The following is a 15,168-nucleotide window of genomic DNA, read 5'->3' on the forward strand; positions in this document are numbered from 1 at the left end:
TGAAATCGATCTACACTTTACAGAATGCTAAAATTATTGTTAATGGAGAACTAACTAAACCATGTGAGATTCAAAAAGGAACACATCAAAGATGTCCATTGTCACAGCTCCTTTTCATTTTGGTGTTGGAGGTTTTGAATAGAGACATTAGACAGGAGGAAAGGATTAAAGGTGTAAAGATTTTAAAAGAGTCATACAAATTAAGAGCCTTCACAGATGATTTAGTCTTGATCTTGGAAGACCCATTAGAGGGAACTGAAATATTGATAGAGAAGTTGAAAGAGTTTGGTACCCTGGCAGGTTTCAAAATAAATGAACAGAAAAAAATGTTAACTAAAAATATGGATATTAAAAACTAGGAAGAATTGATGAAGATAACAGGTTTTAAGATTAAAAAAAGGTAAAATATTTAGGTATCACACTGACAGGGATGAACTGTATGCTATTTCAAGTTAATTATGTTAAGATACGGAAAGAAATGAAAAAAGATATGTTAAAATGGGATGGAGTACAGTTGTCCTTGTTAGGGCATGAATGTTATTCCTCTTCAAGGCAATACCTATGTCAATTTCAGATGTGCCATTTAAACAGTGGCAGAAGGACATTTCAACATTTATACGGCAAGGGAACAAACCACGAGTTAAATATAAAATTCTGTAACATGGAAAGGAGAGAAGCGTTTTAGGATTACCAGATTTGAAAGTGTATTATGCCGCTACATGTCTAATGTGGATGAAGGAATTGATGTTTTTGAGAAATAAAAGGCTCTTGGCATTGGAAGGTCATCTTGAGATTTGGATGGCACATATGATAAAGTAAAGGTCAATGCAGACTTTAAAAATCATTATATTAGGAAAGCCATTTTGAGAATTTGGAATAAATATAAATTGAGATTATCACAGAAGACATCGCTTTAGATTTCAACACAGGAAGCATTTTACAGAAGGGAGATGACTGCCAAACAGGGATGGTTGACCTACGGAGTCTTACTGGAATTCTCACAATGAGATTGGAAATTGAAGACAAGGGAAGATTTAATAGCTAAATGTTATAAATGTCAATGGTTTTTCTGTGCTCAACTTCTAGAAAGGTTTAAATTAGATTTAAAAATTGGGGGGCTTTGACTATGAAAAGACTGAATTTGAAAAAGAGCTTTGTACAAAGGACAAACATGTTATTTCCAAAATGTACAAATTGTTATCGAAATCTGAAACCGGAGAAGAATCTGTGAAAGATTGTATGGTTAAATGGGCTAAAAATTTTGGGTATAACATACCGATAGAGAACCAGTGGGGAAATATGTGGGTAAAGGGGTTCAAATTTTCTTTGAGTTCACACTTAAAGAAAATATCTATAAAATGATGTAACGGTGATACAGGACTCCTGACAAATTAGCAAATATGAGTAAAGTTATGTCAAACAAATGTTGGAAATGTGAGCAACATGAAGAAACATTTTATCTTTGGTGGACTTGTCACAAAGCTTAATGGATAAACAGTTGGAAAACCAACATGGTATTTTATTTTTATATATGACTATGGCAGCTAGGTTTTTATATGCGCAAAAATGGAAAAGTACAGAATTGCCTTCAATCGAGGACTGGATTATGAAAGTAACAGACTTACTGCTCTGATCAGAGATAAAACATTGTCTATCTTTATGACTAACTGGAATCCCCATCAATTTTCTGCATGAGACAAGGAAAAATGAATCAATGTTTTGTGGTTTTGATTTTTAAGAAGATAAATTTGGGAAAAATAAATAGAAGGTGGACAGTATTGGAAAAGCTATATTTTGGAGATATTAAAATTAAAAGTATGTTTGTTAAAATATGATAGGTGTTATAAAGAAAAATGGAAAATGAAACGTATTGTTTTTTGTTATTTTTAATTTCTGTCTTTCTTGGCTCTTTTGTACTTTTTTTTTTACTTCTTTTATTTATTTTTGTCCTTTTTATTGAGCTTTTAATTCTATTCATAAAACATTTCTCTAAAAAAAGAAAATGAAACAGCATGTAATATGTCATTGTATAAATTGACAATGCAGTCACTTTTATATGTTATGTAGAATTTTAATTGCTCTCAAAAGTTTTATCAACAAATTGGAGATACTACAAAAAAGAAAACTGCGATGATCATGGGTGGGGAGTGCCTTTTATATGAAGAAAGGTTTCAGAAACTGGGAAATTTAGAAATAATTGTAATTAAGAAGCTGCATATTTATAAAATTGTGCTTGTGAAAGGGTGAAGTGAGACATGTTCACAATGCAGCCTAAACTTTGCTTAGTCTTGAAAAAATTTTCTCACTATTAGTTTTGGTGAGTCAGAGCTCACTTCTTCAGATTTCAGCTCTGTGTATTTTAGCTTTTAGCATATTTCCACACATCTAACGAAATGAGCACTGCCTCAGAAAGCTCATGCTGGAATACAGTTTGTAAATTAAAATCAGTACACATTTATTAAGTAAATAAATAAAACAACTGAAAATCCAGAATTAGATAATTGAAAGCAGGACATTAAGCCAATGATAACACATACGTAGAGATTATTTATGGATCTTACATGTATTTTCTTTCTCTTCTTGTCATCAATACAAGCCTTCTCTGGCTTATCCAGCTGAGTAACAATTGTTTTTGAATTGATACCTTCCAGTGAATGTCCATAAAAACGTTGATAAGCTTGCAATTTTTGTTGGTTTCGTAGTGCCCATGGGTCTTTGGCTGCTCAAGATACATTTAAAAAGTTAATACACACAGACCCCCAGTCCTTGTAACATTACATCTCCTCTAGAGTATGTTTTCAATAGTTAGTATTTTGATTTCTGTGGGATCTGGAGGTCCTGTTTAGTGGCTCCAATTCACGTTCTCCCTACTCCTGCTACTTTCCCACTTCAAACCTCCATTCTTGCCTTGGCAAAAGGCCAGAGCAGCTGCACACATTTGGCCTGATCCATCCATGTCACATTAAGCTAAGCTAAAAACAAGGCCCTCCTTATTCACAGCCAGGACCTAGATTCTGTCAGATTGCATCCCCAGATGCTGTAATTCAAGTGAGAACTAAAGTAGGCCAAGACCTGGTTTAATGATCTGGAACGCATAGAGCTATAAATGGTGACAAGGAGGCCATCTTGCAGAATCCACAACTGCTAACATAACACTACCTATCAATGGTGCCATCCCATAAAATGGTATGTTCTTTCTCCATATGGCCTTGGCACAGTTCTCTAAAATGGACTCCTGGAGGAGTTCAAAGGGCACCTTCTTTGTTTATTTTCAAGAAGTCATAATAAGAGCCTTTTCCCAAAACTGCTATAGGGACTGTTGTGGAGACCATATTGACACTATTAAGAGAATGGTCTTACTTTTGTCTAGCCATGTTTGTAATTACATTTGTTTTATGGTTTATTTTGTATTTCTTCCATATTGTCACCATATTGTCACCTGCCTTTACTCTCAGGAGGAAAATATAAGTACTGTAACTTTTTAAAACTGAGCTCTTACTAATCTTTTGCCTTGTAACTAGAGATGGACACAACTTGAATTATGACCCCAAACAATGCATGAGCCTGGCCAATTCGTGGTTCGTTAACATGCGATTCGTAGCGCCATGTGTTACTGTACCCCCACAACTTTTTCAGGCCGATCCATCGATTTCCCAGGCAATGGAGGCCTGCAATGTCTGCAGATCTTCCATTGCTATGGAGAGCCCAATCTTAGCCCAGCTTACCTTGATAGGCAGGTCTCCCTTCCAGCCGTGGAGCTCCCAGTCTGTTTCCTGGTAGTCAAGAGCAGGGGGGAGACAGACCTTCTGTTGCCATGGGAACTCCAATCTCATCCCTTAAAACCCTGTTAGGCAGCTCTGACTGCCAACCAGAGAGCTCCTGTTTTGCTCTATGAGAATGTTTGTTATAAAAGGCCACACCTCACCGGCTCTTACTTTCAGTTTCTGCAAGCAGTGAGAGAAGAGGACTGCTGCTAGAATTGGAGGGAGAGGGAGAGGGAGAGAAAGAGAGGGAGTGGATTAGAAGATTTGTATTCACTTACCGTGTAGCTTCCTTTCTCGGTGGTCCAGAAGTGGGGCAGTCCTTACTTTTGGGATATAGCTCCTCCTCTCCGAAGGCAGTGTCAGTCAGCTGATTTTGATCCTGGAGGGGAGGGGCTTGTCCCTGGAATCACCAGTCTTTCTGGCCCTGCCATCCAAGTAGAATGTCTTCAGCAACGCTCTGCAGAGCGCAGTGATCCTGGTGAAGAAACTCCTCCAATGTGGGCACAAAGTCTCTAGGCCACCGCCAGACTCTGTGGCCAAACCAAGTGTCCACCTCGGCTGAGGGGTCACTTTCTTCTCGCCTTTTCTGCGCCTGTCCTGCTTGCTCAGGTCAGGTCTCTCTGTGTGTGGATAAGTCGGGATCTAACCTCCCTGGTCTCAGGGCCACCTCCAGGCTCTACTGCTAAGCCAAGTGTCCACCTGAGCTGAGGCGTCACTTTCTTCTCCTCGCCTTGTTCTGCGCCTGTCCTGCTTGCTCATGTCAGGTCTCTGTGTCTGGGGAGCTACAAATCTAGCCCCCTGGTTTCAGGGCCACCGCCTGGCTCTGCGGCCAAGCCAACTGGCCACCTCTGCTGAGGGGTCAACTTTCTTTTGGAGTTTATCAGTCAGCTCTTTCTTTCCATTTCATGTTGATCATCTGTCTGGCTTCCTCCGGTCAACTCATGTGTCTTACTTCATGGGGAGCTAGGGATCTAGTTTAGTTTAGTTTAGTTTGGAGAAGAGGAGATTGAGGGGGGACATGATTGCTCTCTTCAAATATTTAAAAGGCTGTCATTTGGAGGAGGGCAGGGAGCTGTTCCAGTTGGCAGCAAAGGATAGGACCCGAAGCAATGGGCTTAAATTACATGCAGAAAGGTACCAGCTGGATATTAGGAAGAACTTTTTCATGGTCAGAGTAGTTCAAAGGTAGAATCAGCTGCCTAGGCAGGTGGTGAGCTCCCCTTCACTGGCAGTTTTCAAGAAGAGGCTGGATGAATATTTGTCAGAGATGCTTTAGGCTCATCCTGAATTGCTTGCTCAGTTCAGATAGGTGTCTTTCTGCATGGGGAGATAGGGATCTAGCCCTCTGGTCTCAGGGCCACCGCCAGGCTCTGCAGCCAATCCAAGTGTCTGCCTTGGCTGAGGGGTCACATACCTTGCTTTTGGAAATCATCAGTCAGCTTTCTTTCTATTTCATGTTGAGTATCTGTCTGGCTTGCTCAAGTCACATCAGGCTCTGTGGACCTCAGGAGAAATGGTGTGAGTTTGGACTGGAGCAACCTGTCATCCCAAATATCTCCTCCTTTTGGTTCTGTCTGCTTGCAGGCCACCCCTCTCTTCATCTTCCAGGTACAACTCCACAACCATGGCCAGTAACTCTCTGATCCCGCTACCAGTTCCCTTTGTCAGTCTCCCACTCTGGCTGTATTTCCAGATCTTTTCGAAAGACCCCTGTGTGGCACGGTGCCACTCCAGCTATGGCCTGGTGCATGGGGGCTACTATTTCTTCATTTTCTGAAACTCTTCTCCCTTCTCAGGTCAGATGTCTGTGTAGTAGGATAGGGCTCCCACTCAACGGGGATTGTTGTCTCTGTCACTTTGGGGCTCAACGTGCCCCTATCCATTGGGACTAGACTGGGGGAGAGGGGTTCCATCCTTGCCGCCACACCTTGCAGGTGTGTCAGTTCAGTGGCCACACCCTACTATGATCCATAACGGGTCCCACTGTCTCCTCTGTGTTGGGGGGGGGGTGTTTCTTCCCTTCCTGCCGCAACCGGCATTTGGGTGATGCCACTGCGGCTTGGTACAAGGGACAGTGTTGCACATGTAGCTGTGCAGGATGCTGTGAGGTTCCCCTCCTATGGTACCTGGTGTATGCCTCCACTCCGGACTACAGGTGAAGGGGTGGCGTCATTGCCACCACAGCTGGCAGGTGGGTTATGGGGGAGGATGAGTCTGTCAATCTATCCATCTGTCCCTCCCGTCTCCGGACAGTGGGTTTTGGCTGTCCCTGTAGATCTCTGCCAGGGCAGTGGAAAGGGCCTAGTTCAGCTATGTTGGTCCCTGTTCTCCCTCTGGAAGCGTTTTTTTTTTTTTAATCTCTGTCTGCCACTCTTGGAAGATGGGTTTTGTAGGGTCCCTACTGGTCTTGGTAAGAGGGGCTTATTTTGTGAACCTGTGCTGCCTGGCCGGGAGTCCCTCAGCAGGCCCTCTCCTCAAGAGGGTTATAGAAGGGACTTCCTTTGCTTTCCTGTACTGCGTGTCCATGGGTGTGTCCTTGGGCCCTCTCCTCAAGGGGGTAGAGAGGGGTCTTCTTCCTCACTTCCTGCTGGCCACCACGGAAGAACAATGAATTCTGTCAGTGGCCACGCCATCCAAGGGCCCAAGGGGCCTCCCTTAGTGACCCTGTGTCACATGGTCAAGGGGCGTTCATGGCCTCTCTCCCTACCGGGGTGGAGAGGGGCCTTCTACCTCGCTTACTGCTTCCTGCCACGGCAGGAAAATGGGTTCTGTCAGTGGTTGCATCCTCCACAGGATCGAGGGGACTTCTTTGGTTTCTTGGTGCTGCGTGTGCAGGGGTGCATCCACACCACAGACCCTCTCCCCAAGGGGGTGGAGTGGGGCCTTCTTCACTTCCTGCTTACCGCCACGGCAGGACCATGGGTTATATCAGTGGCCATGTACTTCATGAGGAGCCTGAAGCTGCTTTGATCATGTTCAGTGCTGTTGTCCCAGTTATTCCTGCCGCTCACCATGGCCGGACCATGGGTTTTTGTCAGCGGCCACATCTTCAAGAGCAGGAGGTGGGGCAGACACAGTTCTGCACGTGCTCTCTGTTGTTTGGGTGGGCTAGTCACATCTGCCACCTGCCACGGCCAGAACAATGAGTCTTATTGGCAGCCATGGGCTTCTACAGTGCCAAATGGGACCGACCGACTCCTCGAGGCCAGGGGGGAAGGGGTTCAGTCCATGCTGCTGCAGCCAGTCCGCAGGTGATTTCAGTAGTTTTCCATTGGTGTCGCCAACGATGCTGTGAGCCTTCAGCCAGGGACTACATTGAGCTAGGGCCCATGGGGGCCTCCGTATCTGTGGGACTTATGGCCCTCCCACACCGCCATGGTCAGCCCATACGTTCTGCTGCTGCATGCAACATTAGTATCCCACCCTTTGGTGCTGAATCCTGTACCTTGTGGATGGATGGGTAGGGCATCCATCACTGCTGCCATGGCAGGACCATGGGTTTTGACGGCGGCCGTTTCCTCCACAGGACCAAAGGGCCATATTTTGTGAACCTGTCCTGCCCAGCCAGGGCTGCAACAGCCCCTCTCCCTAGTACACTTCGAGAAGGGCCTTCTTGTCCAGGAGTGTGTCCTTGGCCCCTCTCCCCAAGGGGGTGGAAAGGGGCCTTTGTTACTCTGTGCCGCCCGGCCAGGGGTGCATCCATGTCCCCTCTCCTCAAGGGGGTGGAGAGGGGCCTTTCTTGGTTACACTGTGCCTCCCAGCCAGGGGTGCGTCCGTGACCCTTCTCTCCAAGGGAGTGGAGAGGGGCCTTCCTTTGTTACCCTGTGCCGCCCGGCCAAGGGTGAGTCTGTGGACTGAGATTCTTCTGGCAGATGTGACCACAATAAGGAAGATGGTGTCTGCCTAGAAGGTACTGACGTTTAAAATTCTGTTTGCCCCTTCAAGGAAGGCATCTATTATTGTATGGGAGAGGTGGTATCAGTTTTCTGATCCATGCTCCTAATGCTCTGGAGTCAATGGAAGCAATGGCTGTAGCCTTTATAGCCATAGCCATGGTCTCGTGCGCTCTCTTCAGCATGACTTCTCTCTTCTTGTCTCTGTCTCTGACTGATCCTTGCCCGTCCTCTGACAGGAGCCCAGATGACTGAGTGTCGATCGCAGGTACCTGCAATATCTCATAGCAAAGAAAGTTAGTGAGTACAGTTTTTTAAAAAACACATTGGGGAGTTGCCTATTGGCTGTTTGTTCAGACCACTCAGGCTTGAGCTGTCTACCAAAATATTCTGAAAATGGGAGGACCTTTTCTGGGGAACCTTCCCTAGGAAAAGACTCTTGGTGTCCTGGGGTCTGGATTAGTATTCCTTGTCTAATGGTCCTTCCCCCCTCCGAGGGTAATTCCTGCAGCCCTAAGGCTGAGAATGTCTAGGTAGTAAATACTGGTAGACTTCAGATTCAGACATCTGGACTGACTGTTCTGGAAGGCATATTTCCTCCTCATCATCATCTGAAAGAATTCTTCCTTCTCCTTGCCATTATAGATGCTCTCTGAGGGTGATCCCCCTGCTCAGTGGGGATCCCTGTCTGTTAAACATTACAAGCTGCCTTAGGCTGCCTCAGACCATTGGTCCTTCAAGGTCAGTGTTGTCTACTCAGACTGGCAGCAGGTCTCCAGGGTCTCAGGATGAAGTAACACGTCAACTCCAGCTGCAGAGCAGAAGCGCGCAGATGCATCCATCTCCCGATCAGTGAGATGGGCCTTCTTCCAAATTCAATTTATTACAGCAAAGCCAGCAATATAAGAGATGGGCCTTCTGAAACTCTTCTGTGGCTCTGAGGCTGACTTGTAGCCAGGAGACCGCACAAGCCACAGAGGCATGTTTGTGCCAACTCATTGCTGGGAGCACGTACAAGCAGGGAGGCATGTCAGCACCAGATTCATCAATCCCCATTGTGTTCGATGCAAATACTGCGGAGCATTCCTCTCTGTTATCTAGGAAGCTATCCTCAGAATCCCTGGCATCCATCTTGTAGGCGGCTGTCCCAAATGGCTGCCGTGATCCTCTCAGTCAGCCAGGGAGAGTAGTAAGAGACAGGAGAGGACAGCAAAAAGATAGGGAGGAACTATGAAAGCTTTAAGTCAACAGATTTTGAAAGATAAAGGAAAGATTAAAGGAAGAACAAAGGAGTAGGGATGGAAAAATGAAAGTGAAACTAAAGGCCTAATAAGAAAGTAGCAGAGCTAATCTGCTACTAAAGTGCTCTCCCTGGAGGCAGGAACAGAACTGAAGAGAGAGGGTGTCCCACATGCCAAACAGGAAGAGGAAGAAAATTACTTCCTGCCTCCCTGATTGGACGGTGGGAATCACCCAAGATGTCCTCCGCCTCACGAGGGAGAAAACCCATGGTCCTTCCGTGGTGGTTGCCCATAGAGGCGGACAGGCAGGCAGGCGGGCAGGGAAGGAGAGGCCACCAGTTGGCAGCCAGCCTGCATAGAGAGGGTGGCCACCAAGAAAATCCATGGTCCTTCCGTGGTGGCTGCCCATAATGGCAGGCAGGCGGGTGGGAGAGGAAGAGCTGCCAGTTGGCAGCCAGCCTGCATGGAGAGGGCAGCCACTGAGAAAAGCCATGGTCTTTCCATGGGGGCCGCCCATAGGGGCAGGTGGGCAGGCAGGGATGGGCTGCCAGTTGGCGGCTAGCCCGCACGGAGAGGGCTATCACCAAGAAAACCCATGGTCATTCCGTAGTGGCAGGTGGGCGGGCAGGGAGGGGCCGCTAGTTGGTGGCCAGCCCACACAGAGGGTGGCCACTGAGTAAACCCGTGGTCCTTCCGTGGTGGCCACCGTAAGGGCAGGCGAGTGAGCAGGCAGGCAGAGAGGGGGCGCCGTGGTGGCTGCCCGTAGGGGTGGGTGGGTGGGCAGGCGGACAGAGAGGGGATGCCAGTTGGTGGCCAGCTCGCATGGGGAGGGCAGCCACCAAGAAAACCCATGGTCTTTCCATAGCCGGTAGAGGCAGGCAGGTGGGCGGGTGTGGGGTGCCTCCAGTTGGCAGCAAGCCCGCACGGAGAGGGCAGCCACCAAGAAAACCCGTCATCTTTTGGGGATGGCCACCTGTAGGGGTGTGTGGGTGGGCATATGGGGGGTGCCGCCAACCCCCACCCCACCCCTAGAAAGGAGGCAGCTGTCTGACTGACTGCCTCCTTGACATTGCCCATGTTTGAGGGCCCCATAGTCAATTGGAATATATGACTCCAATTGTATTGAATGGGACTTTCTGCGGGTACCGGCTTTGGGAGTCTATAACTCGGAGATCCGTATTGGAATCTTGTCAAAACTTGGAGGGTGGCTGGAGTCAAGCCTGTTGAAAACTCCCTGCGAGTATGGGCTCTCCAAGTGTGAAGAGGGCTGTTCCGGGGAACCACGAATTGGTTCGTGTAGCGGCAGAAGTTCATCAAATTTCGTGGTTCGTCAAAATGAACGAACCACAAACCTTGCAGTTAAGGGGTTTTTTGGTTTGTGCCCATGTCTACTCATAACTACCTGATCTCTGGACATGGATAGTTACTTTTCATCTCACGGAGAACTGATCTGCCCTATAACTACTAGTAGCCCTGGCTTCTGGTTAATTACTTATGTGGGATGAGGGGTGAGTATAAGGCAATGCAGAGTCGTTGTATGACAAAGGAGAAGTGGCAGAAAGGAGTACTGGAAAACCTTCCTGCTTGAGGTGGCTTACAATTAAAATAATAAATTATCAGTATGAAAACAACAAGCCCAGGTACATGAGAACAGAATAATTCTGTCCAAAAGCAGACCTCCAACTATAAGCAGAACATAGAACAGCTGGGAAAAAGAGTCCCCCTAATTAAAAACCCTGGGTAAAATGATATGTTTTGGCATGGGAACTAAAAAGACAGTCAAATACGTGCCAGGGAAGTCTCAAAGGGGACAGCATTCCAAAGGCAAGGTACCACCACCGAAGATCCCCTGTCTGTTGTTACCACTTACCCACCTCACCTCTGAAGGCAGGGGCTGAGAAAATGGCTTGAGAGGCAGGACTTAACTGGTAGGCTGAACAATACAGGAGGAGGCAGTATTTCAAGTACCCTGGCCCCAAGCCACTTAGACCTTAAAGTTAAGAACCAGCATTTTGAGTTGTGCCTGGAAACAGATAGGTAGCCTACCATATATGATAATGTTAAATATTTTACAACACAATTTTAGGTTCTATCTCTGAATGGTTTAGGATGCCACCCAAACTCTACAACTGTGTACCACCAAGGTAACACCAACCAGTTTAATTCATAAAATAGAATGGACTATCTGGAAATATGCTACTACCAGATCAGTGTAACTCTCATGCCAGCTGACATCACTGCAAGTCAAGGAAGGAACAAGGCATAGCTGTTATCCTAAACCATTCCAGCCCTGCTCCTCACTTCCAGTGTGGGGGTAGCATTAAGCCATCAACAACCCTGGCATAACTGGAAAAATTCCCATAGAAGATTTGGAGGCTTAAAAGACAGTTGCACAACTTCTTACCCTCCTACCCTGCCCTCAAGTCTTAGCACTGCTTAGGATACAAACAAAGGACTTTGATGTTAGGAACCCCAGAGAATGTACACTTTCCACAGAAAGAGGGGCCTTTGCACAAACGCTGAAGGGAGAGAACAAATGTTAGTGTGGCATATTTCCAACACTGCTCTTACAGTTACCAAGAGTCTGGAGAAAATGTCCTGCCCCTTTATGTACATGTCTGCCATCAAGTCACAACCAACTCATTGTGATCACAGCAGGGGATTTCAAGTGAGAAGCAGAGATGGTTTGCCATTGCCTTCCTCTGCTGAAAAACCATTGTCTTCTCTGGAGATATCCCATCCCAGTTATGACTGGGGCCAACCCTGCTTAGTTTCTGAGATCGGGCTATGTCATGCTACCTTTTCTGCCCCTTTTGCAGAGGCTTAATAAGGTATTATTTACTAGCTAACATTATTTATCTCCATATCATGAAAAGCTTCAGCTGCCTATTTCCACACATTAAAGGGGTAGGATATTTTCCCCATGCTGTTAGAAACTTTAACTGCTCTGCTCAATACCCTTACAGGTTTGTACCTCAACACACAAACACCAAACCACAACCTCCACATTTCCAAATTAGGGCCCCTGTGCCTTAAACTCTGAGTGCTGCTAAGCACAACCACATTCCTGGATAACTACTAACCATTCCAACTGTTGATATTGCCTTGCAGAATCAGAGTCCCATAGTTCAGCCCCAGTAAAATATGTATTTTCCATGCAAATTCCTAGTGGGCATGTATTAAGCATTGTCTCAGTGGTTACATTCTGTCCCCCAGCAGGTTTGCTGAGGAGAATGCAAGAGGCCCATGTTCAATATATGCTGTTACTGTGGAACATTATTCATTACTGTCCTTGTGTCTCTTTTGGGTCTTTGCAGTCAGCCATCCCCCACGGTTGGCAAAAGACTGGCATTCCCGAGTCTACTCTAAAACCTTGACCCTTGCATAGGAGAAGACTTAGAACATTCTGTAAGGTAGGCTGCTAGCAGCCTGGAGAAAAATTTGGCTATGCTTCTGTCCTTGTATGCTTACCCAGTAAAAGGAAATATAATTGCAATAAGGGACTCAAGCCTGCTTCTTCAGAGCTTACTGAAGCATGTTCGTCCCAGGGCTCCTGCCACTTGAGCTTCCGTTCACCCTACAACTGGGCATTTGTATTCCCTTTGTTCTCTCCCTTATTGTATTCTACATCAGGTGAGCTAGTATTAATGAGCTATGCCACCATTAGCACAAGCTGGTTGGCTGCCTATCCCAATCATAGAATTGGACCTTTTCACCACTGCCACAAACTGAGTCAGCATTTCATGTACTGCTCTTCGTTTTCTGTAAACAAATGGTATGGCCCTCACATGCAAAAGTTCAGCACACTGATACTGAAAATTTTTGATTGAAGCAAGCACTTAAATTTTTACCCTGAAATTGTCCTTTGGTCCTGTCATAATCATCACTGAGAGGTCTTCTTGAATGCCAGTGCAGAAGTTCATCAAATTCTTTCTGTTTTTTAAGTGAAACAACCACGGGATCATCACTATGAAACAAGAATATATCATGTCTAAATTAAGAAAATAAGTGCTTTTGATGGAGCCCTTCCTCTATCTAAGGCTGGAATGCACATATCAGTAATCACTTATTAGGATAGGTAATTTTTAAAAATAGCCAGAACATCAATGTTCAAAATTATAGCTTTGTTAGAACAAGATGTTTTCATGGATGGATGGACCTGAACATAGTGAGCATGTTTTTCTTGCTTCCTCCCCCTGCTGTAGCTCAAAATGGACAGCTCCCCCTCCCCCAACAGCAACTGAGGGGCATCTGGGACTTCACATGCAGATGCAGCCCTACAAGTACCCCCTGGGCCATTATGACTTGGGGAAATGGTATGGAGGAGAAAGCAGAGGCTCTTCCTCCCTCACCCCAGAGTCTTAATCAGAATTAGCCATGCAATCCATGGAAAAGAATTTTCCCTACAGCTGCTATCACACATATATCACACATAAAAATGTCTCATCAGGCATAGGTCTCAGGCAATTAGTTTCTAAAGTGGAGTGATTGTTTCCCACCAACAAATCAGCATCTTTCTGGCTTGTACTCTGAGGTGGCATCAACTCAGTGAGGTCCCACTCTTTGAAAGGGAATGATTCCATCCCCTTTCCCTAAGATAGAAAATTTCTGCTTCCATTCCTGCAAAATGGAAAAGAATCTGTCTTCACATTATTGTGATGGGTGCAACGAAGCCTCCTTTTGTTTCTATTCATGCAGACCCCATGGGGCACCCACTAGGGTTGCCAGCCTCCAGGTAGTGGCTGGAGATCCCCCAGAATTACAACTGGTCTCCAAGCCACAAAGATCAGTTCACCTGGAGAAAATGGCTACTTTGGGGGATGGACTCTATGGAATTATGACATGCCAAGGTCTTTTCCCTCCCCAAACCCTTCTTTCTCCAGGTTTCTCCAGGTTTCACCCCCTAAATCTCCAGGAATTTTCCAACTTGGAGCTGGCAACCCTAACTCCCTCAGAACCCTGAAGGCCACAACTTTGAGAAATGTTGGATTGTTACACTGATAGATATTATCTATGTCATTTATAGCCTGCATTTCTTACTGAGACTCAAGGATTACATAGTGTGAGATTAGCACAGTCAATATCAAGGGCATTTCAATAAGCAATGTCATAGGGTAAATAAATGCAACTTTACAAAGACATAACATTAGCAAAAATCCAATACAAAGTGGAAGAAATACTGAAACAGAGCAAAGAAATTCTAGGACTGACATTAGACAACACAGAATTACCCAGAAGGGTCATACTTAAAGCAACAGTAAGTACATAGGAACACATACTTAAAGCAATAGATAGTATGGAAGGCAACATACTGGTGAAGTCTATGGTCCCTAACTTGTTAGTGAAGCATCTCTTTGAGATCATCTCCCTACAATAAAGCCCTCCTATCTGTGTAAAAAGCCCTTTTGAATAATTTAGTTTTGCCCCATTTGTGAAAGGCCAGGAGAGTAGGGGCTCTCCTGACTTCCTCAGGCAGGCCATTCGCCACAGTTATTCCTGCTGACTGGTGCTTTCTCTACAGAGAGGAGTTATCTAAATGTAAAGTTAGGATTCAGTGAGGGTGATGCAGTTTCCGCGGACTCTGGATATGTGTGTATGACGAACCCTCCCCCTTCACTCCCCCACTCTGAGGCAGATTTCCCCACCAAAATCAAAGTTTGCTAGCTATGGCTCAGCAGCCCCAAGTAGCATGTCTCTATTTAAAATTCATTTGTGTCCCACCCTGATGAGCAGTTATAATTTTGGCTTTTTAGCCCAGTTCAGAAACTTGGGGCGGGGGAGTAGGAGCCCTCTTCTTCTGTGTGGGAAATGGCACTGAAAACTGTATAATGTTCAAGTAAGCAACAACTTTATTGAACAGGCAGAGATGGTATAAGGACAGTCAGAGAATGAAAGAGCTGAGGTAATATATGTTAGTAGAACAGAACACTCTTTAAATCACAGGCAAAATAGGTTTAAGCTTAATTTCTATGTTATTGTTCATTAATAGTGAGAGGTATTTTGTTTATTACTTAGGTTGCAGCAAAAATGTTTCTTCACAGAGTTTCCTTTTTACAACTTAGGTTTCCAGACATTTGTTCAAAATTATTTTCTCTTTACTATACCCAGGTCCTCCTTAAAGCCAACTCCCCTTTAGACACTGGGCAGGAATTATTCTTTTTCAACTAAGAAGATATAACCCTTCTTCACTTGGCTGGAATGGGATTCTCCAGTTACTACCCAAACACTATTTGCCAAAAACACACCTCCAGTTCTATTATGGCTGTGTAA

The 15,168-nt window shown here is 45.5% G+C and overlaps 1 protein-coding gene across 2 annotated transcripts in view; it reads right to left on the reverse strand.

Moving 5' to 3' along the window:
• DDX60 (DExD/H-box helicase 60) overlaps positions 1–15,168 on the reverse strand; it is a 90,944-nt gene that overhangs the window by 43,678 nt on the left and 32,098 nt on the right. For both annotated transcript variants that reach the window (XM_054989770.1, XM_054989772.1), the window contains 2 exons: positions 12,750–12,865; positions 2,562–2,719 (listed from right to left, as the gene is read on the reverse strand). In XM_054989770.1, coding sequence (XP_054845745.1) covers positions 2,562–2,719; positions 12,750–12,865 — 274 coding nt within the window. The remainder of the gene's footprint in view (positions 1–2,561; positions 2,720–12,749; positions 12,866–15,168) is intronic.

Source organism: Eublepharis macularius, chromosome 10 (assembly GCF_028583425.1).
Source record: "Eublepharis macularius isolate TG4126 chromosome 10, MPM_Emac_v1.0, whole genome shotgun sequence".
In the NCBI taxonomy this organism is placed as follows: Eukaryota; Metazoa; Chordata; class Lepidosauria; order Squamata; family Eublepharidae; genus Eublepharis; species Eublepharis macularius.